At 44.4% G+C, this 27,058-nt stretch overlaps 1 protein-coding gene across 1 annotated transcript in view; it reads left to right on the plus strand.

Moving 5' to 3' along the window:
* The window catches only part of IPPK (inositol-pentakisphosphate 2-kinase), an 86,531-nt gene that overhangs the window by 4,569 nt on the left and 54,904 nt on the right, over positions 1-27,058 (plus strand). Inside the window, exon 3 of the mRNA XM_078776153.1 lies at positions 14,384-14,440. Within this exon, the coding sequence (XP_078632279.1) occupies positions 14,384-14,440 (57 nt within the window). The remainder of the gene's footprint in view (positions 1-14,383; positions 14,441-27,058) is intronic.

Raw genomic sequence — 27,058 nt, forward strand, 5'->3', positions numbered from 1 at the left:
GACTTTGTGTTCAATATTAATGAAAATTCTAACCGAACTACATTTGGGGTGAATATTGCATCTTTGCAGAAATATATCTTCTGTAAATACCATAGCTGTATCTCGTAAAGAAACACTGGATGCCGTGTAACCTAGTGTTCTATACGCTTTGTATGGGCCCCCCACTTTTAGTATCACACATTGAAACTCCTTTCTTTTTAATCCATTTTTGTTTCAAATTATGATTTCTAATCGGTGTAAGCCCTTCTCAAAAAAATTCCAATACTGGGTAATTAATTGCTTCACGAGTATATTAACCTTTATCTTTTTGCCAGAATGTATGAGGATGTGCATTGTGAGGAAATGTACCAAGCAATGTCATGGGTTTCCTTTTTCTGCAGCAGCATTTCCTCCTTTGTGGCCTCAAATTGACAATGTTAAAGGGTCATCAATATATATATATACTGTATATATATACACACAACCAGGCTGAACGGTTTGCATTTTGTATCCCACCGATAGGCTGATCTGGATCTGGACCTTAACCAAAATCTAATCGGATTGTTCTTGTCACCTAACCAACTCGTCCACAAAGTTTAGTCATAACTTTTTTTTAAATATTATGTTGTGTATCGGTTTTTGCCAAATCACTCCATGGTGAAGAATCACTAAAAATTAAATAATTCTCATATCCGAATCCATATTCAAATCTTTACCAAAATCGAATTGCTTCATCCTTGTCACACACCCAACCTCTCTACCAAGTTTCGTCCATATCCGTCCACAACTTTGAGGTATTGTGCTATGTATCGGTTTTAGCCCTATCTCTCAATGTGAGGAATCACTTCAAAAATTCTCAGATCCAGGTCCAGATCTTCACCAAAATCTAATCATTTATTCTGTGTCACATACCTAACCTCTCGACCAAATTTCGTCTGAATCCGTCCCCAACTTTTTGAGATATTTTGTTCACAAACAGACAGGTGTGAAAACATAACCTCCATCCACTTTTGGTTGCAGAGATCAAAAGGAGACAGACAGGGAGGTAGGGAAGGCTGGCTTCTCTTTTAGGGCCCAAAGATACTTGTGTGAGCTCGCTGCTGGAGGCACGGCGATCGTGTCGCTTGTCCTGCGTTGGTCTTCACTTCTCCCTCGGGGCACATACTCTGTAACTTCAGGAGCACTTTAGGAACTGAGGTGAACTTCTTCGGACTGCTGAGCTGCACACTCTCATGAACCGCACTCAGCACCCGCTTTGGAACTGAACTGAATTGCACTCAAACTCAACTTCCTCAGGGCATGCTCTGCTGGGAATCTTCTGCTGGGTCGCTTATCTGTGCCTCCTTAAGTGGATGCGGCCCTCATGTCATATGCCTGCACCTACTGAATATTTGCCACAATCTTGTCACACTCTATGAATAGCACACGCAGCTGTACCATCTTGGCTTTGCAACTGCATGAGAGGTAATAAAGTGCTAGGTTTAAGAAACACTGAATACATATGGATAAAGTGAAAGAGACATACATGAGGTCTAGGGTGACAAACAAATCGGTGCTTGAAGAAATGAGACCACCATGTACATTAGAAGTGCACATAATGTGTGATAAAATAGAACGACGATAAACAGAAACTGGACAGAAACTTGGACACATAATGTGTGCAGAAAAGTCTGGAGAAGTCAACCATACTGGGTTGAGCGAAGAAGAGGAAAAGTCATGAGGGAAGAAGAGGAATATGCTGCTCCATATCTCAACCCTCAGATCGGCAGGCAGCAGCCTCTTCACTTTCTGCAGACCTGAACAATATCACAAACTGGTCAAACATGTGGAACATGTCTTTCCATCCTGACAATTCTCACTTTGTCTCTCCGAAAAGACCGTATGGACAACCCTCCCATCTACTTTCTGAGCAATCCTCTTGAAGAAGTTCTGGCACTCAAGCTTTTGGGTCTCACTATCTGCCATGATCTTTCCTGGGAAAACCACATTTCCAAGCTGGCCTCCAAAGCTAGTCGTCGACTGGGCATCCTCCAACGTGCGCAAGCCCTTTATGGGCACTTCTGAGCTCCTTACCACATACAAAGCTTTCATCCGCAGCTCAATGGAATACTGCTCTCCGCTCTGGGCTAGAGCTCCTGCCTCACACCTAGCTCGGCTTCATGCGGTTGAAACCAAAGCATTCAGAATCATTGGAATCTCCTGCGATGAAGCTGATTCTGAGGGCCTTTCTCTCTCTCTCTCACCGCAGGCAGGTTGGTGGTCTTTGTCTTCTACCGATTCCTCTCCACCCTTGCTCCCCCTGTTCTGTCTGTGCTCTGTCCCCCAAATATTCCTGCAGGACGCACAAGATCTGCCAGCAACCCTCTTCCGGTGAAACTGCCAAAATCAAGACTCTATGCTCACCTTCACTCTTTTATTCCTCTTTTTTCCCACCTCTGGAACAAGTTCCCACACTCTCTTCAATCCCACTCCTCCCTCCAGGTCTTTAAAACAGCTGTTAACCACCATCTCTTATTTTCACCCATCCAAAACCTCGATCTTTTCTACCCCCGTTAAAACACCCCAAATCTGCCTCTTTCAATCCCCAATTTATTTCCTGAAATTCGTAGTTGTGAAATTCTTCATAGTATTCATTTGCTTTATATCGTGTACCCCTCCCTCCTCCCCAGCCCTCCCCCATCCACAGATCTACCGACGTCCCTTTTCTCTACTGTTGTTGTCCTTGTGTGCTTCCCCCTCTCTCCTCTTGTCTCCCGCTCCCTTCATTGTATGTTTTATGTGTCTGTGCATGTTTTCATGCTTAATTTGTTAGCTCTTACATGAGCCTCGATTCTGTATACAAAAATAAAATAAAAAGGCAGACCTTGCATGTGCCTGATTCATGGTAACCAAGCTGTCTCTGTCATAGCTTCAGAAAACAGTGCAGTATAGGGGTGTTTGAAGAAAGCTGATCATGAATGCCAGTGATGTCGCCTGAAGTCGGCCATGACCTGACGGAACTGTATAAGTATAACTGGTTATAATAATTTTTACTTCTGGTAGATGTGCAGACCCACGATCCTTAGCCTATACACCGCCCATGTGCAAGTACATCCAATTTTCTCAACATTTTCACCAGGCGAGGATTGCACAATGCTAGTGACTGTTAGCAGGACCAGATTAACCTTTTGTGGGCCTGGCACCAAACAAACTTGTGGACCCCCATTTGAGGAACCATTGCAAAAAAAAAAAAAAAAAAGATCTGCTTGTGTGGTGCAGCAACCTCTTGATTTATGCCATAGTTGCATTCTTGAAGATGAAAACGTTTCAATTAAAACTAATTTTACCATAATAAATAATGTAAGAGGTGGAGGATAGGAGTGCTGCCTCAATCCTCATCTCATTGTCCGATTTTTATGATTACAGTTGGTTATTAGTCCCCTACCGGTGTACACCGGAGGGGACTGTAGCTTTGCACGCCGTCCCTCCCTCCGTCTGTCTGTCTGTCTGTCTGTCTGTCTGTCTGTCTGTCTGTCTGTCCGTCCGTCTGTCAGTCCGTCACGCAAAGAACAGTTTTCCAGACTTTTTTTTCGAAACGCTTAATGCTAATGATTTCAAACTTGGCACATGGTTTCCTCATGATAAGTTACAGATCAAATTCGAACTTCACGACGTTTCGATCATTTTTGACAAAGTTATGGCACGTTATTACGAAAAATGATATTACTATAAAAAAACCGAGGCCAATTCCTTACTCCCGCAGTTATCAGTATATCGTACCCCACAATTATCATGGAACCATGAACCATACACCGCTTCAATCGATGAAGTCCCCCGGTGTGTACCCTGGTTTAGAATAGGTACACCGTATCCCTGCGTGTCGTAAGAGGCGACAAAGATGGTTGGCGTCAGGAAGGGCATCCAGCCATAAAAACATTGCCTCAAAAAGAGAACCATGACAATTACAACGACATATGGGCAGGGTACAGCCCGAAGTGGAGATCAGTTTCTGAGGTTTGGGACATGGAATGGAGGGACAATGACAGGGAGATCAGGAGAAGTGGTGGAAGTATTGGTCAGAAGAAGAGTGGACATATGTTGTGTGCAAGAGACGAGATGGAAGGGAAGTGGTGTGAGAATGGTGAAGGGTAGGCAGGGACAGAAATACAAGTTTGTGTGGCAAGGGTGCCCAGAGGGCGGGAATGGTGTTGGTGTCCTGTTTTCTGAGGAGTTTGTAGACAGTGTGGTGAGTGTGACTAGAGTGAGTGAAAGGTTGATGATGGTGAAAATGATGATTGGAAAGCTCTTGGTGAACGTCATCTCGGGATATGCTCCGCAGGTTGGTCGGAGCGATGAAGAGAAGGACAAGTTCTGGTGTGCGATAGAGAAGCTGATGGAAAACGTGAAAGATGAGGAAGTTGTTATGGTAGGAGGAGACCTAAATGGACATGTGGGAAGGAGTATGGACGGTTTTGAGGGAGTTCATGGGGGTTACGGATATGGTGTGATAAATGGAGAAGGTGAAAGGATTTTGGAGTTTGCTGATGGAGCTGAGCTGTTGATTTGTAATACTCAGTTCCAGAAAGAGGATAATAAGTTTGTTACATACATGTCAGGTGGGTCGACGACAACCGTTGACTACCTGATGGTGCGTAGGCGAGATAGGGGGCACCTCCGGGACACAAAGGTGATCCCGGGGGAGGAGGCTGTTTCACAGCACCACTTGGTTGTCTGCAACATAAGCGTGAAAGGTGCGAGGAGAGCTCGGCAGGTGAAGTACCAACCGAGAATGAAGGTGTGGAGGTTGAAAGAGGTGACAGTAAGGGAGGCATTAAAAGAGAGGCTGAGTAGGGTAGAGGATGATGTGGCTGAGCTTGAAAGTGGTTGGATATCAATGAAAGATAGTCTGTTGGGAGCCGTTGGTGAGGTATGTGGATGGACAAAAGGACCACCGAGGCACTCGGAAACATGGTGGTGGGATGATGAAGTTGGAAAGAGGATTGACGAGAAGAGGAAGAAGTTCAAGGAGTGGCAGAAGGCGAAGGGTACGGGAGCAGAAAAAGCAGAGCATGAAAGTTATAAGGCAGCCAAGAAGGCTGCAAAGAAAGAGGTAGCAAAGGCGCAGGAGGCATGTAGGAAAATGTTCGGAGAACGCTTGGATTCGGAAGAGGGTCAGAGAGCGGTATTCAGGATTGCAAAGCAGATAGTGAAAGAGGTGTGATTTGATGGGGGTGAGTTGCTTGAAGGATGAAGTGGGACAAATCGTTGTGGACCCAGATGGAATTAAAGGAAGATGGAAAAGATACAGACTTAGCATTTAATATGGAATATTTTTTTTTTCTTGACTTGGGTTTACTTTCTGAACTCAGTATATCAATCTGGTGAGTTTATTTTACCCTTCGGTGATGTCTTTGCTGAAAGAACCATGTCACTGATTGTCTTTCGCAGCAAGAAGTCAATAACAGGATTATATCACAGGTGGTGTGACAAAATGTAAGGACAGGTACAATTGACGATTGGCTTCACAATCGGGTATATAAGGGTTGTTGCGTTCTCTATTAGTGGAAAACAACTGCTGCACGTCTACAAAAGTTATTGCCGCTTCCTCTGGAGATGGCCCGTCAACTTGACAATGCTGTTTGTCATGGAGTGGTGGCTTTACGAAATTATGGCATAAAAACAGCGTGCTATTGCTCGGCAGTATGGCATCACTCAAGGTCAGGTGTCAAAGATCCTGAAACGAAATGCTCAGAGGGGTGTCCCTACTCCAATACCGAGGCCTAGACGTCCACGCAGAACCACAATGAGAGATGATCACCAGCTGCACTGGTTAGTCTACAATGGCCGTACCAAGTCAGCTAATCGGCTTAGGGCTGAGTGGCAGCAACTGACAAATGTGCCTGTATCCAGAAGGCTAGTCAACCAACGACTGGTTCAAGCAGGCTATCGTGCCAGGCGTCCCCTGAGAAAGCCACGCCTGACCAGACAACACAGCCAGCGCCGATTGCAGTGGGCCAGAGAGCACCGTCAATGGCAGCCAGGACACTGGAATCATGTGACCTTCAGTGACGAGTCTAGATTTCTGGTCTATCGTCAAGATGGCCGCGTCCGAGTGCGCAGACAAGTGCATGAAGCCCACAACGAAGATTGTATAGTGCCAAGAGTCCAAGCTGGAGGTGGTGGGGTGACCTTTTTTTTTTTGTTGTTTTTTTTTTTTTTTTTTGTATACAAGATCGAGGCTCGTGAAGGAGCGAACATTTATCACACAGAAAGACAAACCGACAAACCGACACATAACCGACAAACCAACACATAAAACAAAAGGCATCGGGAGCGGTAGACAAGATGGGGAGAGAGGGGGAAGGACACAAACACAACATTTGAGAGCAGGAACCGAGAGACATGGAGACATCGAGAGATCTGTGGGAGGGAGAGGGCTTTGGGGGGGAGGCATGGGAAAGGGGGTGGGAGAGAGGTTGGTCGGAGCGATGAAGAGAAGGACAAGTTCTGGTGTGCGATAGAGAAGCTGATGGAAAACGTGAAAGATGAGGAAGTTGTTGTGGTAGGAGGAGACCTAAATGGACATGTGGGAAGGAGTATGGACGGTTTTGAGGGAGTTCATGGGGGTTACGGATATGGTGTGAGAAATGGAGAAGGTGAAAGGATTTTGGAGTTTGCTGATGGAGCTGAGCTGTTGATTTGTAATACTCAGTTCCAGAAAGAGGATAATAAGTTTGTTACATACATGTCAGGTGGGTCGACGACAACCGTTGACTACCTGATGGTGCGTAGGCGAGATAGGGGGCACCTCCGGGACACAAAGGTGATCCCGGGGGAGGAGGCTGTTTCACAGCACCACTTGGTTGTCTGCGATAATAAGCGTGAAAGGTGCGAGGGCTGCTTTTCATGCAGGGGGCAAGGATCAGTCATTTGGGCTGCTTTTCATGCAGGGGGCAAAACTGACCTGGTTGTTCTGAATGGAAACCTGAACCAGTTCAAGTACATGGTCATTCTGGAAGAAACATTGCTTCCATTTGCTCGTGCAGCCTTTCGAGGAAACTTTGTCTTCCAAGATGACAATGCACAGCCTCATCGTGCTCACATGATCCAACACTTTCTTGCTGACCGTGGTGTAGCGCATATGGAGTGGCCTGCCATGTCCCCAGATATGAATCCGATAGAGAACTTGTGGGCAAAATTAACGCGTCAAATCGACAACTTGGACCAGCAGCCTACCTCTGTGCGTGAATTGCAGCAGACTATTGTCACTGCATGGCAAGCGATTCCTGTCCAAACCTTGGCAAATCTCATGAACAGCATGCCTCGACGTGTACGTGCTCTCCTGAATGCTCGTGGGGGTTACACGAAGTACTGAACTGTAATTTTACTGTCCGTAATCCCAGTCATGATTTAGCTTTTGTTTTTGTTGAAAAAAAATTTGGCTAATGTTCAAAATAAAGAGATACTTCTGGAAAACGTACAGAAGTTTAACACTACTGTCCATGAATTGAGTTTGATATCAGTTTACATCACTTTCAAGGATCAATTTATTTGCTTCGAAATGTCAAATGTGGTTTTTGTTTCTTTTAAAGGTCACATTAACAAAATCTAGAATAATTTCAACATAATTCCAATGAACTTTTGGTTCTAAGTCATCTTGAAAAGTAAGTTCACCCCCACAAAAAAAATATTCCATATTAAATGCCAAGTCTGTATTTGGAAATGCTGTTGAATACAGATAATGAATGGGATGGCAACATAGAGAGTAACCCAGTTTAAGACCGGCAGAGAAGATATCTGAGAAGGAAGTTGAGGAAGCGATAAAAGCAATGAAGAGTAGAAAAGTGGGAGGGCCGACGGGAGTTGTGGGAGATATGTTGAAGGCAGCAGGAAGTTGGGGTGTGAAGAGAATGACAGAGATCTGTAATCTGGTGGAGAAAGAAGGCCGCATTCCAGTGGATTTGGAACTGAGTACCCTCGTCCCTCTATACAAGGGGAAAGCTGACCCTCTGGAGTGTGGCTCGTACCGAGCGATAAAGTTATTGGAGCATGGAATGAAGGTATTGGAAAGGGTGTTGGAGAGGAGGATAAGGAAGAAGGTGAAGATCGACGAAATGCAGTTTGGATTTATGCCAGGAAGAGGAACGACAGACGCGCTCTTTATTGTGAGGCAGTTGCAGGAGAAGTACATGGAGAAGAGGAAGAAGTTGTTTCTTGGGTTTGTTGATCTGGAGAAAGCATTCGATAGGGTTCCACGCGAAGTATTGACATGGGCATTGAGGAAGTTAGGAGTGGAGGAATGGTTGATCAGAGTAGTGATGGCAATGTACAAAAGAGCGCGCACAGCTGTAAGGACGAAGGACGGGAGCAGTGGTGAGTTTGAGGTGAAGGTGGGAGTGCATCCGGGGTCGGTACCAAGTCCACTACTATTTGTAGCTGTGATGGAGGTGCTGGCTCAGAACGTAAGGGAGGGTTTACCATGGGAGTTGTTGTATGCAGATGATCTGATGTTGATTGCGAAAAGTATGGATGGACTGAAGGAAAAGATGAACAAGTGGAAGGAATGTATGGAGACAAAAGGTCTGAAGGTGAATATCAGAAAGACAAAGGTGATGGCAAGTGGTAAAGAACTGGGAAGTGGCCATGTGCTGTGTGCAGGAAGGGTGTCGGAGTGAACTCCATTCAATGTACAATGTGCGCTGAGTGGGTTCATCAAAAATGCAGTGGTCTGAGAGGGTCATTAACCAGTGTGCAAGCTACATTCAAATGTAAGGTGTGCACAGAGGGAGCTGCAGATGGAGGAAATGTTGAGTTGGATCTTGGAGACGGCGTGAAGCTGGAAGGTGTGAAAACATTTTGCTACCTCGGAGGCATGCTGAATGGAGAAGGTGGATCAGACTCGCCAACGGTTGCTAGAGTGAGATGTGCATGGAAGAAGTTCCGGGAACTGAGTGGCGTGCTGATGAGGAGGGGAGTGTCGTTGAAGCTGAAGGGAAAGGTGTATGCTGCATGTGTGAGAAGTGTTATTATTTATGGGAGCGAGACATGGGTAATGAACGTAGAGCAGCAACGAAGGCTGGAAAGGGTGGAAATGCGAATGGTTCGGTGGATGTGTGGAGTATCGTTGAGCGAGGAAGACAAATGATGAAATGCGTAAGTAGATGGGAATAGAGCCTGTGATTGATGCTGTGAAGAGGAACAGGTTGAGATTGTTTGGTCATGTGTTGAGGTAGGATGAAAGTGACTGGTTGAGAAGAGTGATGGAAATGAATGTAGAAGGAAGTAGAGGACGGGGAAGACCAAGAAAGACTTGGCTAAAGATGGTGGAAGAAGAAATGTGGGCAAGGGGGTTAACAAGGAGAGATGCAGAAAATAGGGCAAAATGGAGAAGATTGTCATGGGGACCGCAAGGCTAACCCACACTCTAGCAGGGAAAATGGCCTTAAAATGCATGTTGTTGTTGTTGTTGTTGTTGTTGTTGTTGTTCTATGGCACTTTGAACTTTGGGAATTCTGATAATTCTGATGATCCTTAACTCAGTGCCATTTTAAGTTTTAATTTCCTTTAAAAAAGATTTTCTCTGCAATAATAGGACCGATTGAGATCAAATTTTCACCATAGGAGGGACTCGGTCTGTAGAATATATATGTTAACGGTAATTATGACGTCACAGGTCACGTCGTTCGGCCGCCATATTGTTTTTCCTGAAAATACGAAAACCCCTTTTTCTCTGCAACGGCTGAACAGATCGAGGCCAAAATTTGCAGGCAGAATCGCATACCCATGACGAACAAAAAAGTCAGTGAGCATGACGTCATGCATCACATGGTTTCAGAGTTATGATGTTTTTAAGCATGAACCTTTAAAACCGAGCCGCTCCCTCATTTTTGTTCCAATCGAGGGGAAACTTCACAGATCTGTTCTGCATGTCAGTCTATTAAAATGTCCTTTTGGAATTTGCGATAGGGCACGTGGTTTGGCAGATATCGTTAATTAAACGAAAGTTTTTTTTTTTTAATGGATATCTCTTGTTTATTCTAGAGTTCTCCTCAAGCCGCACCGCGCGCCCTCAGCCTCGTCTCGCGAACGTCAACAGCGCGACACAGCGCGCGCTTTCGGGAGGGGCGGAGCCAAGCCGAGCAACATATATATATATATATATATATATATATATATATATATATATATATATATATATATACACACATCGATCATTGATGGTGAACCGGAAAATATAATAAATTACTGATATTTAGCGACTCGAAAGGTTCTTTATCAACAACTTATTTTGTCGTGCTTCTGCTCGCCTGTCTGCAAGGTGTATAAATCGAAGTCCCGAGTGCGAATCACAGGTGAGCCCGTCCTGAGGTAATTAGTGATTGGGAACGATTCGGAACCTGTGGGTGAATAACCCTTGGTAAATGTCCCCAACAGTTTTCCGGAAGACAGACTGCCGGTAGGGGACATGTATTGCAGCGCAATACTCAGAATGCTTGTTTTATTTAAATTATAATGTTTAAGATCCGCCTGCCGTTCATTCTCCAGCAGTAGAAGGTCTTCATTTGAAAGCTCCTCCCAGTAGGAGTCCAGCAACTCCTCTACATCACCCTCCTCCACCTCATCCAGTCTGACAGTCTTGGTCATTTCAATGATGTTACATCTTGCTTTCAACACGTCATTATTCACGATGAAACCCTTGAAGCCACGAACAAATTGAGGGCAAAGTTTCCCCCATACACCATTCATACAGGAACGGGTGACTTCCTTCCAAGCCTCCTCAACATTACATAGACCACTTACATACAAGACATTACAAGGCATTACATAACAACAAGACATTACATCGACATTAGTAAGAAGTAAGACATTACATAGACATTACAAGGCCTGGTGCCTTATTGTAAAGGCCTTCAGAATGTATTTACAGTCATGAAGCTAGGGTTACATTTATTATAGCGGCAAAATTCACACACAAAATGGGAAACACTTCACCACACGCATGACACCAACACGGAGGGTTTCCGGAAACTGAGGGATGGGGAAGGCGAGGAAGAGAGAAGGCAATCTATCCGGGTGTTATTGCGAACACGTTTTCATGTTGTTCTGGTTCAGTGCAAAAATTGAATCGCAGCGTTACTCACACGCTCAAGTCGCGTAATTCCAATCTATCGTGAACGAGGCATATTTAACTAGAACAACGCGACGGTGTCGCCAATATGCCTCAGCATAATCCCACAACTGGTAGATGTCATCACTCTGCATATGTATGGGTAGGAGATCACGTTTGTGAAGTTTTGTGTTGATTGGATAAGGTTCGTTTTTCTATCCAAGATGGCTGCCAAACCACGTGACCTATGACATCATCATTTTCAAACTGTGCAACAGTGCTGCTAGATTATATTTGTAAAATTTCACATCGATAGGGTGAGTGGTTTCAGAGATATAATTATTTAATATTTTCCTTCAATCCAATATGGCTGCCAAACCATGTGACGTATGATGTCATAAATGTGATATTTCAATACAAATGGGTCATAGATCATGTGCATGCAATTTCAGATTTTTAGGATAAGGAATTCAATTAAAACAATTTTTGGTTGGTATACCACTTCACCTATGATGTCATCATTATCATGCTTTTGTTCCCCATTGGGAGCACTTGACAATGTGTCAAGTTTCAAATTTTTCCATTCAGCGGTTTCCGAAAAATAATTATTTAATTATTTGCTTTTAATCCTAGATGGCTACCATACCATGTGACTTATGAAGTCGCAATGATCATAAAAACATTCTGCCTGGGTGTCGCTCCTGCCCTGAAAGTTTCGTCTCAATTGGACATATGGTTGCTGCGAAAAACGAGGTTTAGCCCGTACGGACGTACGGACGGACAACCCAAAAACCCAAAAACATTATGCCTCTGGCGACTTTGTCGGTGGAGGCATATTGATTGAGTAATAGGAAAAGAGATTGCATGTGGAGGCCTGGAGATGAGTGGGGGGGGGGGGGGTTGGGGGGAGGGAGGGTTGGGAGGAGCTGGGGGATTATTGTGACCTGAGGCAGCACTATATCCCTCCTTGTCTGAATGTATCAGCGTTGTGGGTGATGGAGTTTCACACACTGCTCCCGGGGTTGGTGACTTTGTATAAAGTAAGATTCAAACCCCCCCAGCCCCACCGCCCCGCCCCGTTTAATGGCACCTGACCTATTTCATGGATGTTAGTTTACAATATAATAATAGTGTATTATGTGGATACGCTTTGCTTTACAATGGATTGCCTTCCGTCGTCCTCGAGAACACATCCACTTCCCCTTCTGTTCTTTCGGTTGCAGCACACCCGCTACCCCTTTAGACGCGTTTCAGCGAAAATACGTAGCATATAGTGAAAAGTTTTCGTTACTTTATTAATTGCGTATCAGTGAAAATGCGTTAACTGGGAGTGCATATAGCGAGAAGTGCCTGTACTCAATAGTCGTAACCATAGAGTAGTTTATGCATTGGTGCATTCCTCTGAACATTACAGAATATTTTATTAGTCCCATACCCGAGGGGACTGCAGGTTTGCTCTCCATCTGTCCATCCATCTGTCTGTCCCACCTGTGGTTTTCTGCACTTTTTTCCATACCCTTCAACATATTCAAATGAAACTTGGTAGGGGAAATGTATTGCAAAGCAGTTCTCCATCATGTTTTATTTGCTTACTTCAATATTTTGAGGTGTCCACTTCAACATCTGATTGGCTGTCGGAATGGGATTATCAATGTTAGAACTATATACTGTAGTTGAAAACTGGTTTTTGCCACTAGATGCATTTCTTTCCCCGATTGTGTCTCTCTGTGTCTTTGGCAAAAACACGCCACTTGCAGTCTTTCTGATGCCATGATTTTGTAAACGTTTTATGTTCCTTATAACTTTCTTGCTGCCCCAGCATTCATCTCTGGGTTATGGTATCGTTGGGTCTTTACTTCCACTCCTTCTTCTGCTGCTTCTTATTCTACTCTCTCTTGCATCATTTTATTTATAATTTTTTGATACCAAGTCAGTGGCAAATGGCCACTGGAGGTGGACGGAGGTTATGTTTTTACTCCTGCCTGTTTGTGTCTGTCTGTTTGTCTGTGAGCAGTTGATATCTCAAAATGTTGTGGACTGATTCGGATGAAATTTGGTGGAGACATTGAATGTGTGACAAGGACAAAATGCTTAGCTTTTGGTTAAGATCCAAATCCAGATCTGGATACTAGAGTTTTTTTTAACTTTGAAGTGATTCTTCACCATTGAGAGATGGGGTGAAAGCGATTATATGCCATGATGTCTCAAAAGGTGGTGGGCGAGTTGTGGCAAAACTTGGTGGATGAGTTGCATCAGTGACGAGAACAAGCCGATTAGATTTAGGTTCAGGTTTGGATGCAGATCCAGCCTGTCAGTGGGATACAAAACATAAACTGTTCAGCCTGGTGGACGTTAATGCTCTACTGAGTGCCGTTGTAGTTGTTTTTTGCAATGGCTTTTATTAACCCGAAAGCCAATATGCTAGCCACTGTGTGAAGGCAGTCAAGTGACATTTCGAGGATTGCCCCCTCAACAGATTTTTTTTTTTAACCTGCTAAAAACGGAAGCAAAGTAATGCATCAGATGGAATAAAGCTTGTATTATTCATGGAAGATCCAGTTTTTTAAATGCGTATGCACTGTGCTTGGAAATGAAGTGGTGTAATGCAGTTTTCCTTAGGTTTAAGGGATTGTGGGGTTGTTTTGTGGGGGTTTTTTTTCTTTGTTACTCCCACCAGGGAGTAATGCATTCGATCGTGTCCGTCCGTTCGTGTGTTCGTGTGTTTGTGAACAAGATATCTGGAAAAGTTCTGAATGGATTTGGATGAAAGTTGGTGGGATGATTGCCCTTGGGATAAGGAAGAATTGATTAGTTTTTGGTGAAGCTCAGGATATTATTCCGGATCCAGGAATTTTTTTTGGGAAAGATTTTTTCTGTTTTACTGCATTAAAGCTTTTATTCTTATTCTTAAATGATGTTTTTCTCTAACTCCGAGATTTATCAAAATTAATTCTCTGACAGTTAGGGCTTACTTTCTTTTTCATTTATTGTTTCGGGGAGAGGGGATGTTAAACAAAACGTATTATTCCAACTTGACCCACGGCAGGAATATGCGCTCTACTGAGTGGCGTTCTAGTTTATTATTATTATTATTATTATTATTTATTTATTGCATTGTACTTTCAAAATATATCTTTAACTTATTGGACTTATTGAAGTGTTTTGAAGTTTTCCTTCCATTTGGCCTTTCATTATTTTAAATCCTTTATTGGTACACTTTCATCTTCATGTGATTTGTTGCAAACAAATGCTACAAAAAGGAAATTAGATTCTTTGTATCATTTGTAGTTTGACTTCCCTCTGTTTGTTGAACCGCAGGAGAACATTGTCCTCAAGTTTTTGAAGTTTCCAGTGGACACAAGGCAAGATGATGAGGTTTGTGTGAAAGGATTTGCATTTGGAGGAGGGTGTCAAACTAATAGAGAGTAGTCGTCTCTTTTTTTTCTTCTTTTTTTTTCTCTCTTCTCTCTTCTTTTTTCTTTTTCTTTTTTTGTAAGCAAGATCGAGGCTTGTGAAAGAGCGAACATTAATCACACAGAAAGACAAACCGACACATAAAGCATATAACGTCGGGAGCGGAAGACAAGATGGGGAGAGAGGGGGAAGGACACAAACACAACATTTGAGAGCAGGGACCGAGAGACATGGAGACATGGAGAGATCTGTGGGAGGGAGAGGGCTTTGGGGGGAAGGCATGGGAAGGGGGGTGGGAGAGGTATAAAACATATGGACACTGCCAGGACTTCCAGGAAAGAAGTTGGAATTTCAAACAAGGTGGATCTGGGGTGAATTAGCGGGGGTAGAAAAGATCAGGGTTTTGGATGGGGGAAGATAAGAGATGGTGGTGAACAGCTGTTTTAAAGACCTGGAGGGAGGAGTGGGATTGAAGGGAGTGTGGGAGTTTGTTCCAGAGGCGGGAGAAAAGAGGAATGAAAGAGTGAAGGTGAGCAGAGAGCCGAGATTTTGGCAGTTTAACCATCAGAGGGTTGCTGGCAGATCTTGTGCGACCTGTAGGAATATTTGGGGGACAGAGCACAGAGAGAGCTGGGGGAGCAAGGCCGAAGAGGAGTCGGTAGAAGACAGAAAGACCACCTACCTGCCTGCGGTGAGTGAGTGAAAGGCCCTCAGAGATAGCTTCATCGCGGGAGATTCCAATGATTCTGAAAGCTTTGGTTTCAACAGCGTGAAGCCGAGCTAGGTGTGAGGCAGGAGCACCAGCCCATAGGGGAGAACAGTATTCCATTGAGCTGCGGATGAAAGCCTTGTATGTGGTGAGGAGCTCAGGTGTGCCTAGGAAGGACTTCGCACGACGGAGGATGCCCAGTCGGCGACTGGCTTTGGAGGCCAGCTTGGAAATGTGGTTTTCCCAAGAAAGATCATGGCAGATAGTGAGACCCAAAAGCTTGAGCGACAGAACTTCTTGGAGAGGATTGTTGAGAAAGTAGATGGGAGGGTTGTCCAGTCGATCTTTTCGGAGAGACATAGTAAGAGTGTGAGATTTGTCCGGATTGAAAGACATGTTCCACTTGTTTGACCAGTCTGTGATTTTGTCCAGGTCTTCAGAGAGTGAGGAGGCTGCAGACTGCCGACCTGAGGGAAGAGGAATGGAGCGGCAGAGAGTGGAGTCATCAGCAAAGAGATAGAGAGGATTTTCCAGAGAGTCAGAGAGATCATTGATAAAGACCAGAAAAAGCACAGGGCCCAGAACATTGCCTTGGGGAACTCCAGCCTGAACAGGAAGGGGAGATGAGAGAAATCCATTCAGGGCCACGCGTTGACTACGACCAGAGAGGAAGTCCGCAAGCCATGCATGGAGATTTCCATGGATACCACAGGAGGAGAGTTTGGTGAGCAGAGCTGGGTGCCAGACCGTATCGAAGGCACGTGATATGTCAAGAGAGACAGCTCTGATATCCTGTTTGGCATTGAGGACCTCCATCCATTGTGGAGACAGCAGAAGCAGCATGTCCAGAGTCGAGTGACCTGATCTGAAACCAAATTGATGATCAGTGATCAAGCCATTGGAGAAGAGGACAGATTTCATATCCGAAGCAATGATGGATTCCATGACTTTGCTGATAATAGGGAGCAGGCTGATTGGTCTGTAGTTGCAAGGATCTGTTTTTGCACCTTTTTGTGTAAAGCGGTAATGTTTGCTGTTTTCCAGGATGCTGGCAGATGACCTTGAGCAAAGGCGAGGGTGAAAAGAACAGAGAGAGGGTGAGATAGAGCGGAAGAGCAGGATTTTAGGACCCGTGGGCTGATGCCGTTTGGTCCAGTTGCAGAATCAGAGTCGAGGTTAGACAAAAACTCCTCCGCCTTGTCAGGAGAGAAGGACACAGAGTCCAGGAGCAGTTGGGTTCGACTGGGAAAGGTGGGAACAGAGAGAGATGGGTTTGGGACTAAAGATTTTGAGGCCAACACAGAGTTGAGGCATTCGGCTTTGTCACGTGCGATGTCAACCGTGTAGCCATTTGAGGTAAGGGAGGGGATGGAGTGGGAACAAACACCAGAAACGGATTTGACCAGACACCACCAGGATTTGGAGCAAGGAGACAGGTTTGAGAGTTCATTCTTGAGTGTGGAGAGATAGTGCTTCCTGGCACTCCTGAGGGTAGACACACACTTGTTCCGAGCTTGGTGGAAGGAACTGAGATTGCCTTCAGTTGGATTAGCCTTCCAAGAGGCAAAGGCAAGTTGTTTCAGGGCAATTGCCTCACCACAAGATTCAGTGTACCATGGACGGGAGGAAGGGTAAGACAACTGAAGACGAGATGGGATAAATCTGTGCATGAGAGAGAGCAGTTTGCTTTGGAAGAATTCACAGGGAGAATTGATGTCAGAGTTAGTGGAGATGGGAGACCAATCCAGACGATTGATGGCTGCTTGAAGACCGTCCCAGTCGGCCTGAGTGAAATGCCAGACTCGTCGACGCTGAGGAGGCTCTCTGAGAATGGCCAGAGAGATGTCCACTTTGACAAGCACATGATCAGAAGAACCGATTGGAGCAGAAGAAGAGCAGCAGACATGAGCAGGGAAGTTTGTCATAACCACGTCTAGAAGAGAAGATACTCCATTGGCTGAGATCCGGGTCGGGAAATTGACAGATTGTGTCAATCCCAGTGAGTCACAGAAGTCCTTTGCTGAGGTGCCATGACTGGTGAGAGAGGAACCCACACCCAACCAGCTGGCAGGATGACAGTTGAAGTCACCACATATGAGGAAGAGAGAGTTGGGATGAGTGGATAGATGTTGGTCCATGTTGTCAGACAGTGAAATGTAAATGGAGTCATCACTGTTTGGAGGACTTTACAGAACACATATGAACAAAAGGTGGGAGCGGAGAGGAAGCCGTAGCCAGAGGTACTCCTGGGGGTGAGGAGGAGAGAGGGCAGTGCAAGGAGAGTGAGGAAGAGAGTTTTTGATAAAGATAGCCACCCCACCACCAGGACGAGGCTCAGGTCTATCATACCAGAGGAGGGAGTAACCAGGAAGAGATATTAAGGAATCAGAGACATCTTGAAGGAGGAAAGTCTCTGTTGAGCAGATAAAGTCTGGATTGTCAGAAGCAACCTGTATGGAGAGATCAGTCAGGTTTGAGCGAAGGCCCCGGATGTTTGAGGTCCATACCATTAATGAATAGAGAGGGGGAGCATCGGGTACAGGACAGGGGAGGGGAGGAGTAGGGTAAGATGAAGGATGAGAGGGGGAGGTAGGGAGAGCAGTTTTTAGTGTGTCAGAGACTACAGAAGAGTTCCAAGAAAGGGAAGGATGAGGAGGATGAAAGGTTTGATGGTGAAGGTATGAGGCACAGTGAGGGGTTGCTTGAGGGGGGGGGGGGCAGAGGAAAGTAGAAGGTTGGGGGGGTGGAGGTATGAGATGGAAGGGAGACGAAGTGGGGAGGAGGCAGCTTTGAGGAGGAGGGGGGAGGAGGGAGAATTGGAGAGGAATGGTATGGGGGGGAGATTTGAATGGGAGGGGTTGGGGGGGAGTTTTGAAGGGGAGGAGTGAGGGGGGAGTTTCGGAGTGGAGGGGCAAGGGGGGAGTTTAGGAGTGGAGGGGCAAGGGGGGAGTTTAGGAGTGTAGGGGCAAGGGGGGGGGGATTTGGAGGGGAGGGGCAAGGGGGGAGTTCAGGAGTGGAGGGGCAAGGGGGGAGTTTTGGAGTGGAGGGGCAAGGGGGGAGTTTAAAAAGTGGATGATTAATGAAAGACGAACATTGATAACAAATTGGGTTTGTTGTGATTTTCAAGTTCGCAATCCGATTCAGAACGATGGAGGAGGGGTGGAATGAATGTGAATTTAGACCATGTAGTGAGGGAGACGTATAAGAGATTGAATTTCTTTTTTTTGACATGGAATGAGTTGGAGAGGAAATTGAAAAAAGCCTTTTAAATAGGAAGAAAAACAGCGTGTTGTAATATACCACTGAATAAAACACTGAAGGGGAAAGTTTAAACATATTTAAATAATATGTAAACAGAACCGTGAACAATCTTATATGCACAAAATACCAACAGGGGGAGGGCCGAGAGGGACCACCACGAGTCACGTGAACAGGGCAAAAGGTGGATGGCAAGGAGATAATTGGGGCGGGGCGAACAGCACACCTGGACAGAAAGTACAGGATGAGACAACAGCACACGTGGAGAAAGGAAAATAAATGTTTTATTTTATTTTATTTTATTTGTTTATTTTATTTATTTATTTTTTGGGGGGGGGGGGGTTTAAAACGTTAGACAAAGAGTATTATGTTCGGGGTAGAAGGGAAAAAACTAAGAGCCAAGCAAAACACGATGTAGGGGACTTCAGTTAACAAACACCGACGGGGGTACAAGGCCGCACACTTGGAGCAGAACACGATTAATTAATTACCAGTTACAGGAAATTCAAATCAAAACTAACTATAAACAAACAATAACGCATGGACGATAAAATAACGAGTTGAAATTTGACAAACACGAATGAAAAAATAACCGCTTTGGATGCCCGGAGAGAACCAAGCCTCAAGGTCGGAAGCTTCAACAACTAGGCCGCGTGGCACGAAATACTCGACTATTTTATACAGGTATGAAAGATTAACACCGATAATTATCTTCCGAGGGACACGCAAAAGGTACACACACGTAAGATAAATACAGTTTCGACAAAAATACAAATGTGACGATTACTTAACTTCGAGCGTGCGAGAAGATTGTGGAACAGCTTCGAAAAACCGTGACCGCCCCGACAAGATCTCGCGATATCTTGTGTAATTCATTATTCTCTAAGTTTGTTTTTTTTCTCCAATGAATGTCTCTTTGGCCTCACTTTTGTGTCTTCTCTCAGTGTTTTGGAAGGAAAACGATTTTCAATGCCATTGTGGTGTTCTCAAACTAGATGTCGCCTCGCTGAAAGTGACTTTTGGGACATGATTTTGAGCTTTAATGTTTTTGGACCCTTCTGTTCTTTGCCATTGAAGGTGGACGGAGGTTATGTTTTCACCACTGTTTGTTTTATTTGTTTGTCTGTTTTTTGTGTTTGTTTTGGCTTTTTCTATGCATAGTCAAGACTCGTGGAAAAGCTAGTACGAATAAAGTGAACAAATCAAGACACAACAGGACAAAAGCAACAGTTGAGAGAGAGGCGGAGGGTCACCAACAGCAGAGTTGAAGGCCAAGACATAGGGAGACTTGGACAAACGGCACCCCACCTCTCCCACAGTGACTGACACACACATATACACACACACACACACACACACACAAACACACCTGTGCCCAGTTACGTTTTGTCTGTGAGTAAACATACACATGCAATTCTGACGTGTGAAAAAAGATCTCTCCCACATTCCTTTTCCCTTGATGGGCCTTTTTGAATGAGGCACATGTATTGAATAACATGCATTACATATTGATCAGAGCAACAAATATTGATGATTGTACATGTATGCAATAAAACAATTGATCAAACACTCACATCCTACTTTATTGGAGTTATTACATTTACAGGCAACAATATTTAGTTATTTCAGTGCTGTGTTGAGGGCAGAAAGATGCACTGTCAATCTGACTTCTGATATGTGGTCGGCATTACTATGGTACACACAGAGTGGGGTCTGTGTAGTCTGGCACGACGAATACAGTATTAATGTTTACTACGAGTACATGTGTATTTTACAAAGTACAGTATTTCTCTGCTGTTTAAAGTGTAGATCTGTGATTTATGTAGCAGATTCCAGTGAAGAATGGATAAGGAAAGAGTAGGCTGTATCTTGCGGCAAATGGGACAGGAGCAGGGATTCGTGGAAATTCCATGTATTGTAAAATGTGACTTCAGAACCTCAACTCTCTCCCCTCCAACCGCACCGGCTCCCCCCCTCTCTCCTACCATCTCTTTCTCCTCTCTCTCTCTCTCTCTCTCTCTCTCTCCCCTCATCCACCAATCTCACCCCTCCTCGCCATTTTCACTCCCCCTGCACACGCACGCTCTCCTCTCCTCCCTACCCCTTCCACATCATGCCCCCACCCCTCACGCCCCTCACCCTTTCTCCCCCCCCCCCCTGCCTCCCCTCACTATGTACCCCCATTCCTCCCCCTCATTTTGTCCCTTTCCTCACTCTGTTCCTCCCCACACTTTGTCCCCAAGCCTGGTGTTGCCGTAATGATTAAGGTAGCTGGCTTAAGATCTTAAGGTCTTGAGTTTGAGCCCCTGCCGTGCGGTTGAAACAACATCAGGAGGGTTGACTCAGCCTGTCATCCTTCCGAGGTCAGCAAAATGAGTGCCAGCTTACTGGTAACGGGGGCACTGCATCAGCAGCAGAGCCGTTCTTCCAGATAATGATGCAACCAGCAGCCACAGGCTGCATACGAAACAACAACTCTGCCACCTCCCTCCCCTCACTCTCTCCACCCCTCTCCTCCTCTTCACTCTGTCCCCTTCCCCCACTCTCCTCCCTATCTTCCCCCACCCTACTCTCTCTCTCTCCCTCTCTCTCTCCTCTCTCCCCCACCTTTGCCCTCCCTACATCGCGTCCTACTAGAAATAGCTATTAAAATGTTTTTGTCTTCAAAAACATCAATATCCATACAATTTTCCTCTCGTTTATTTGCAACTGAATCTTAAACCATCTTGGCCACGATGAAAAATGAAATTAGATATTGAATTGAGTTAAGACAAAGCTGTGAGAGAGTCAGTGCGAGCCTCACAAAAGATGCCTAGGAAACCTCAGGTCAGACCTATACGGAGTACAGTATAGAAATAAGGTTGCGGTAGTATATAAATTGTGGGTGGAGGCTGGCAAACTATCCAACCAATGGGTGGTACTCGCATACACGCACGGACCCACATGGCTCATTTTATAGTATAGGTAGAGAAGTATTGTGAGCACAATGACATTGTAGACCTTTGGTTTTGTATTGAGTTGGATGCCACTCTGTCTCAAGACTCATTGGTCAAGTCAAGCATATGCAGCATGTCAGCTTTTGGAGGTCTATTTCCGAATGGGCCATCAGCGCACAATTGTCTGCATACAATAGCTCCTGAACAAGTGCTGCTGTGATTTTGGTGTTTGCTTGCAGCCATGCCAAATTGAAACGTTTATTGGTTTGGAATCAAATGGCAACTCCTTCGGTGCAGTCTTGCAAGGCCTCTTGTAATATGGCTGCAAGGAACAGTTCAAATGTCAGTACACAACCTTGCTTAACCCCATTTGTGCAGAAATAGGAAAGGCTGCTGACAACTCTCCTTCATGGTGACTCTTCTGACTTTCATCATGGAACTGGCACACTATGCTGACAAATGTGTAAGGGCAGCCAAATTGCTGAGGTCTTTCCAGAGTGCAAGCCGGTTGACAGTGTCATGCCTTGGTTACATCAACAAATGCTGTGTACATACAATGGCTGAGGCTGTTCACTGCATTTTTCTTATATTTGGCGAGCAGTCAGTATCATGGCTTGTGCTTCTCTGTTCAAAGATGAAAACCACACTATGTTTCAAGAAGTACATTATAACTATTTTGGTTTGAATAATCCATGCAAGAATCTTCAAAGCGACCAAGAGCAGGGAAATTCCTTGGTAACTTCCACAGTCGCTCTTGGATCCTTTCGATTTGTAGATCTTTATGATGTTATCTTCAAGCTGCTGTGGGACTGTCTCCTGTGCCCAAATGTGTTGAATAGCGGGTGCAAGTTATTAATAAGAGCATGCCCACCACTTTTAATTACCTCATCTGGGCCATGTGATTTATTTATTTTTCATCTCACCTACTTATATGCATGGCTGTAGGTCGTGTTGGACCATAAACGCGTATTACCACTTCACAGAAGTGCTTGGTGTCATGCAGACCAGCTAACGCCTGCAATTCATCTTTTGAGAAAACCGTCATTTTTTTTTTTCATTTGACAAATTATCTGCTGGAACTGGTGACACCACTTTATAGTGAACTTTCTTAGAATGAGAAATGTCGTTAGCTGTTGAATCATTTCCTGTTTTCTGTTTGAGATTTGTCATTTTCATCAAACTAGTCCACATGCCATTGCTTTGTATGGTGTATGCATTCAACTGCAAGAGTTGGAGATCATACCTCGAAGTGCTTTCCACTCTGCAATGACATCATCTATATTCTTAGGAATGTCTTAAGTTGGATTGACAGATGAGTGGAGAACTGCCGTGTTTAGATTTTCAGATTTGTAACATTAAGTCCCTGTGAGGCATGTTTTGTGCGATTTGGGGTGAACAAGAAGTTGTAGCTTTGATTGCACGAGACTATGATCTGACCAGCAATCAGCTCCATGAAGAACATGTGTTAGTTTAACATCTTGCACATAGGTGTAGTTTGACCTCTCCTTTTGGGGGGGAGGGCAGAGGTAGGGTTTTGGGGGGGGGGGGTCCTTGCTATAATTCACGGACCAGTGTGTTTTTGTCGCGCTACCCCTCCTACAGTTTGGGGCTGATTACATCCAGACTTGCTACATAGGATCAGCATAATCCCATTTAGTATATAGGGGTGTTTTTATCTTTGCCGGTGGTCTTGGGGGTGAGGGAGCGCAAATTCTCTATGTAAATGTGTATCGTGTAGTGCCGCCTCCAGGTGGGGGAGGGTATTACAAGTCCCACCCTTTACAGTGCAGTATTCCTGTCCCCACATTTTCCAGGGCAGAGGTGTTTTGAATCATAAACAGTGGAGACATGTTTTTGCTTCATGCAAATAATTCGGGTTATTTTATTTTTGGGAGCGATTAAGGCAACTGTCAGTTGCCTATACACCGCTCAAATAAAAATATCAGCAAGTCAGAAGAACGTGTTGCATGCATGGAACAAGATCGCTCGTAGGTCAGGTACTCTGCTAGTGTTAATAATGGTTAGCCTAATTGTTTGACACGTTCACTGACTACCACCAACATTAGTATAATGAGAAACAAATTCTTGAATAAACAAAATTGAGCACTTTATGAATCATGTCTCCCCGGTGTTACACATACATAAACATTGTCTTGGCCTGTATCAACAACAACAAAACAAGACGGGATGAAGAGCTTGGCAGATAGGAGGGAGCTTGCTTTGAAGCTGATGCCCATCTAGCCCAGTGAATGGAGTGTGCTCCCGCATGCAAACATGCATCGTCAGCAAACTACTGCTGGAAAGCTGCCACGTGGAATGCCAGAATGCACTGTTATTGTCAACACTGAAGAAAAGCTGCAGCTTCTGATTGACAATATAAAATTTGCCAAGAGTACGGGATATAAATAAGTTCCGAAAAGACAAAAGTTATGGTCTTTGATGAAACATGAAAGTTACTATCAGGTCCCAAGACCAAAGTTTCAAGTTACACATATCTTGGAGCGAGCGTACCAGAGGATGGAAAGTGTCTAACAGATATCAAAAAGAGAAGCGGAATGGCAAAGAGTGCTTTCTGGGGCGTGACATAATTATTGAGAAGGAATTTGGATTTTCAAAAAAGAAAGTATTGTTAAAGACTTACTATGTAATATATCCATAGTAGCATATGGCAGTGGAGCCTGAACAACAGGAAAAGTTGAATCATAATTATCTGTCGCAAACATTTTGAAATACAGTATCATGTTTAGCCTCATCTCTCAATAGTGAAGAATCACTTGTAAAATTGAAAAATTCTCGTATTTGGATCTTCACCAAAATCTAATCGTTGTTTACTTGTTGCATACCCAACGTGTCCACCACATTTCATTCGAATCCATACATAACTTTTTCAGGTATCTTCCTCACAGACAGCTCGGGTGGAAACATCACCTCAGTCCAACCTCAGTATCAGGTTTGAAATATAAATTCCAATTTTTGGACCAGGAATTCAGTAAGCCAAGAGAGGAGCCTTGGATGTCATAAGCATAGAGTTTGAAGATCAGGGTGGTGTGCTAGACTGTATCAAATGCTCAAGATATATCGAGAGAGACCAGGTGCGGATTCATGATTTTAGGTTAAGGGGAAAGAGGGAGGGGGTTGCAAAGATTTACATTGCACTGAAAAATATAATTTAGCTGAGCAGAGTGAGGGGAACATCTTTTGTGGGTCTTTCTTTTGTCATAAATTCTAAAGACTATTCTAAATATCGACAAGGAACGCTCTAAATCACTTGAAAGAAGTACAGCACTGTAATGAAAAATACTTTTGCTAAAAACTCAACATTTATTTTAATTACTGTCTTATCATAGAAATCCAATTGAATGAAAAGCAGACATTGCATATAATGAAACAAATGGCATAATGATCATAGCAAATCAATTGTACCTACTAAACTGCAACGATAATGACCATTACAGCAAAAAAGTTGATGTGTGACATCACTGCGATTGTTTTGTGAAATCTATTTAATCAGAAAGAGGATTCATAAATAACATCTTTTGGGGATGGTTTCTTGCATACATGTCCACTACCCTTTCAATGTCTAACTCAATCTATCTGTGCACATATAACACCAAACATTGAATCGGCCATTGTTACTTCTGCCACCAAAGGTGGATGGAGGTTATGTTTTCATCCCTGTCTGTCTGTTTGTTTGTCTGTCCGTTTGTGAACAGGTTATCTGAAAAGGTTGTAGACAGATTCGGACGAAATTTGGCAGAGATGTAGCATATGTCACAATGACGAAATGATTAGATTTTGGTGAAGATCCGGATTCGGATCCGGCTACGAGAATTTTTTTATAGATTCTTCACCATTGGGAGATGGGGCTGAAAACGATACATAGCAGGATATCTCAAAAAGTTGTGGACGGATTTGGACGAAACTTGGTGGACCGGATGGTGCCTGACGAGGACGATTTGATTCAATTTAGGCGAAGATCTGAATATGGATTCGGATATGAGAATTAGTTAATGTTTTAAGTGATTCTTCACCATTGGGAGATAGGGCCAAAAACGATACATAGCAGGATATCTCAAAGGTTATGGATGGTGATTCCTGTGATTGATTTTGATTAAATGTGATTCTGTATTGTGATTTTTCTAGTCTACTCTGAGATATAAAATGCAAACTGTTCAACAGGTGTAGGTATGCTCTCTACTAAGTGCCGTTCTAGTCTTAAATGCAATCGTTGCAGATTTTGCGTTTCAATTTTTGAAACACGATGCAATATTAGGTAGGCTTGCCTTCCTTATTATATGTTGTTACGTGTGGGGGTAGGTGATGAAATACCTTAGTCCAGATAGAATTGTATAGATTAGCGTGCCCCGAATGTCACAAAGAAGAAACATTCATGTATCTAAGTTGGGGATGAATGTCTGTGTAAGCGTTATGTGTGTCCATGCGAGGGGTGGAGCTATGCTAATTAGGTAGGGCATAAGGATAAATTCCCAGTGTGTAAATGCCCCTGTGATTTTTCCCTTTGCTCTAAAGACATTTACTCGGCCAGCCACGCACTCGGCACATAATTACAACAACCCGATCGCCGACGGTACTCAGACATGACTACCCCGCCCAGCCGAACCTTCTCTGGACGTCAACAATAGCCTTGAGGCCATACCCCGAAGGAAATTGGTTGGGACAATTCAACAGCACAATGGTGATATTGGAGCGCGCATGACGTCAGAGGGAACTTTCTAGAACGAGGGAAAAGAAAAGGCGAAACAACCACCATTTTGCTGTCTCGGTTCCGGTGTTCATAGCAGGCGGATGCATTCTTTCGCGGCGGATGCATTCTTTCGCTCTCTCTGGTACTGGCTTCGTGATTGCTGCGCTTCATGCCTTGTGCGCCTGAGAGAAACCTCAGAGCTGTGGGGGAGTTTTTGTGGACAACTCCCATCGTAAGGAGGCTATCCTGTCTACTTGCCTCACGCCGGCGGCTGGCCACGGGAGCGGCTCCACGTCATCTGGTGTGTTTCCCGCGCAGTGGTTCAAGGCGACCCCACCAAGTGCTCGTCGAGGCCAGAGTTAAGTGCTGGCCGGCAGAAACGTTATTTATTTTTACTTTCGTTTTCCCCTTGTGTTGTATGTGAGTCCGAGTGGAGGCGCCTCAATATAGGAATTGGTTTTACCTTACCGTTCGGTTTGTTCTCTTTGCATTATTTTCATTAAACTCATTATTTGTGCATTTCCAATTCCTGTGTCTTGTACGTTTTTTTTGTTTGTGGTTTCGGAAAACCCTTTTCACGTTCGTCCGTTCAGGTAAGGGCCTCGTTATCCCTCCCCCGTGTGTGCCAAAGGAACCACCATCAATTTGCCTCGTATGCCTCAGAGTTAAAGCTCGGTCGGCCATCCGTCACCCATGGGTCTTAACCCCGGGGACACGACAATGTTGTCTTTGCAGTGGAATTTTTTACGAAAAATTTATACGAGACAGTTTCCCACATTCCGAGAAAACATCTTCAGTTATGCGCCCGTCAATGCATGTGGAAAAAAATGATCGCTTTGGGGGGGGGGGGGCGACATGTGTCTTCCCTCCCTGGATCCGCCCCTGGAGATGTCTGTGATCTCAGGTTTGAGATTGAATGCTTCCATCCATTGTTGGTGGAGTAGAAGCAGCATGTCCATGGTAAAATAAAC

The sequence above is a fragment of the Myxine glutinosa genome, chromosome 4 (assembly GCF_964187855.1).
Source record: "Myxine glutinosa chromosome 4, kmMyxGlut1.1, whole genome shotgun sequence".
In the NCBI taxonomy this organism is placed as follows: Eukaryota; Metazoa; Chordata; class Myxini; order Myxiniformes; family Myxinidae; genus Myxine; species Myxine glutinosa.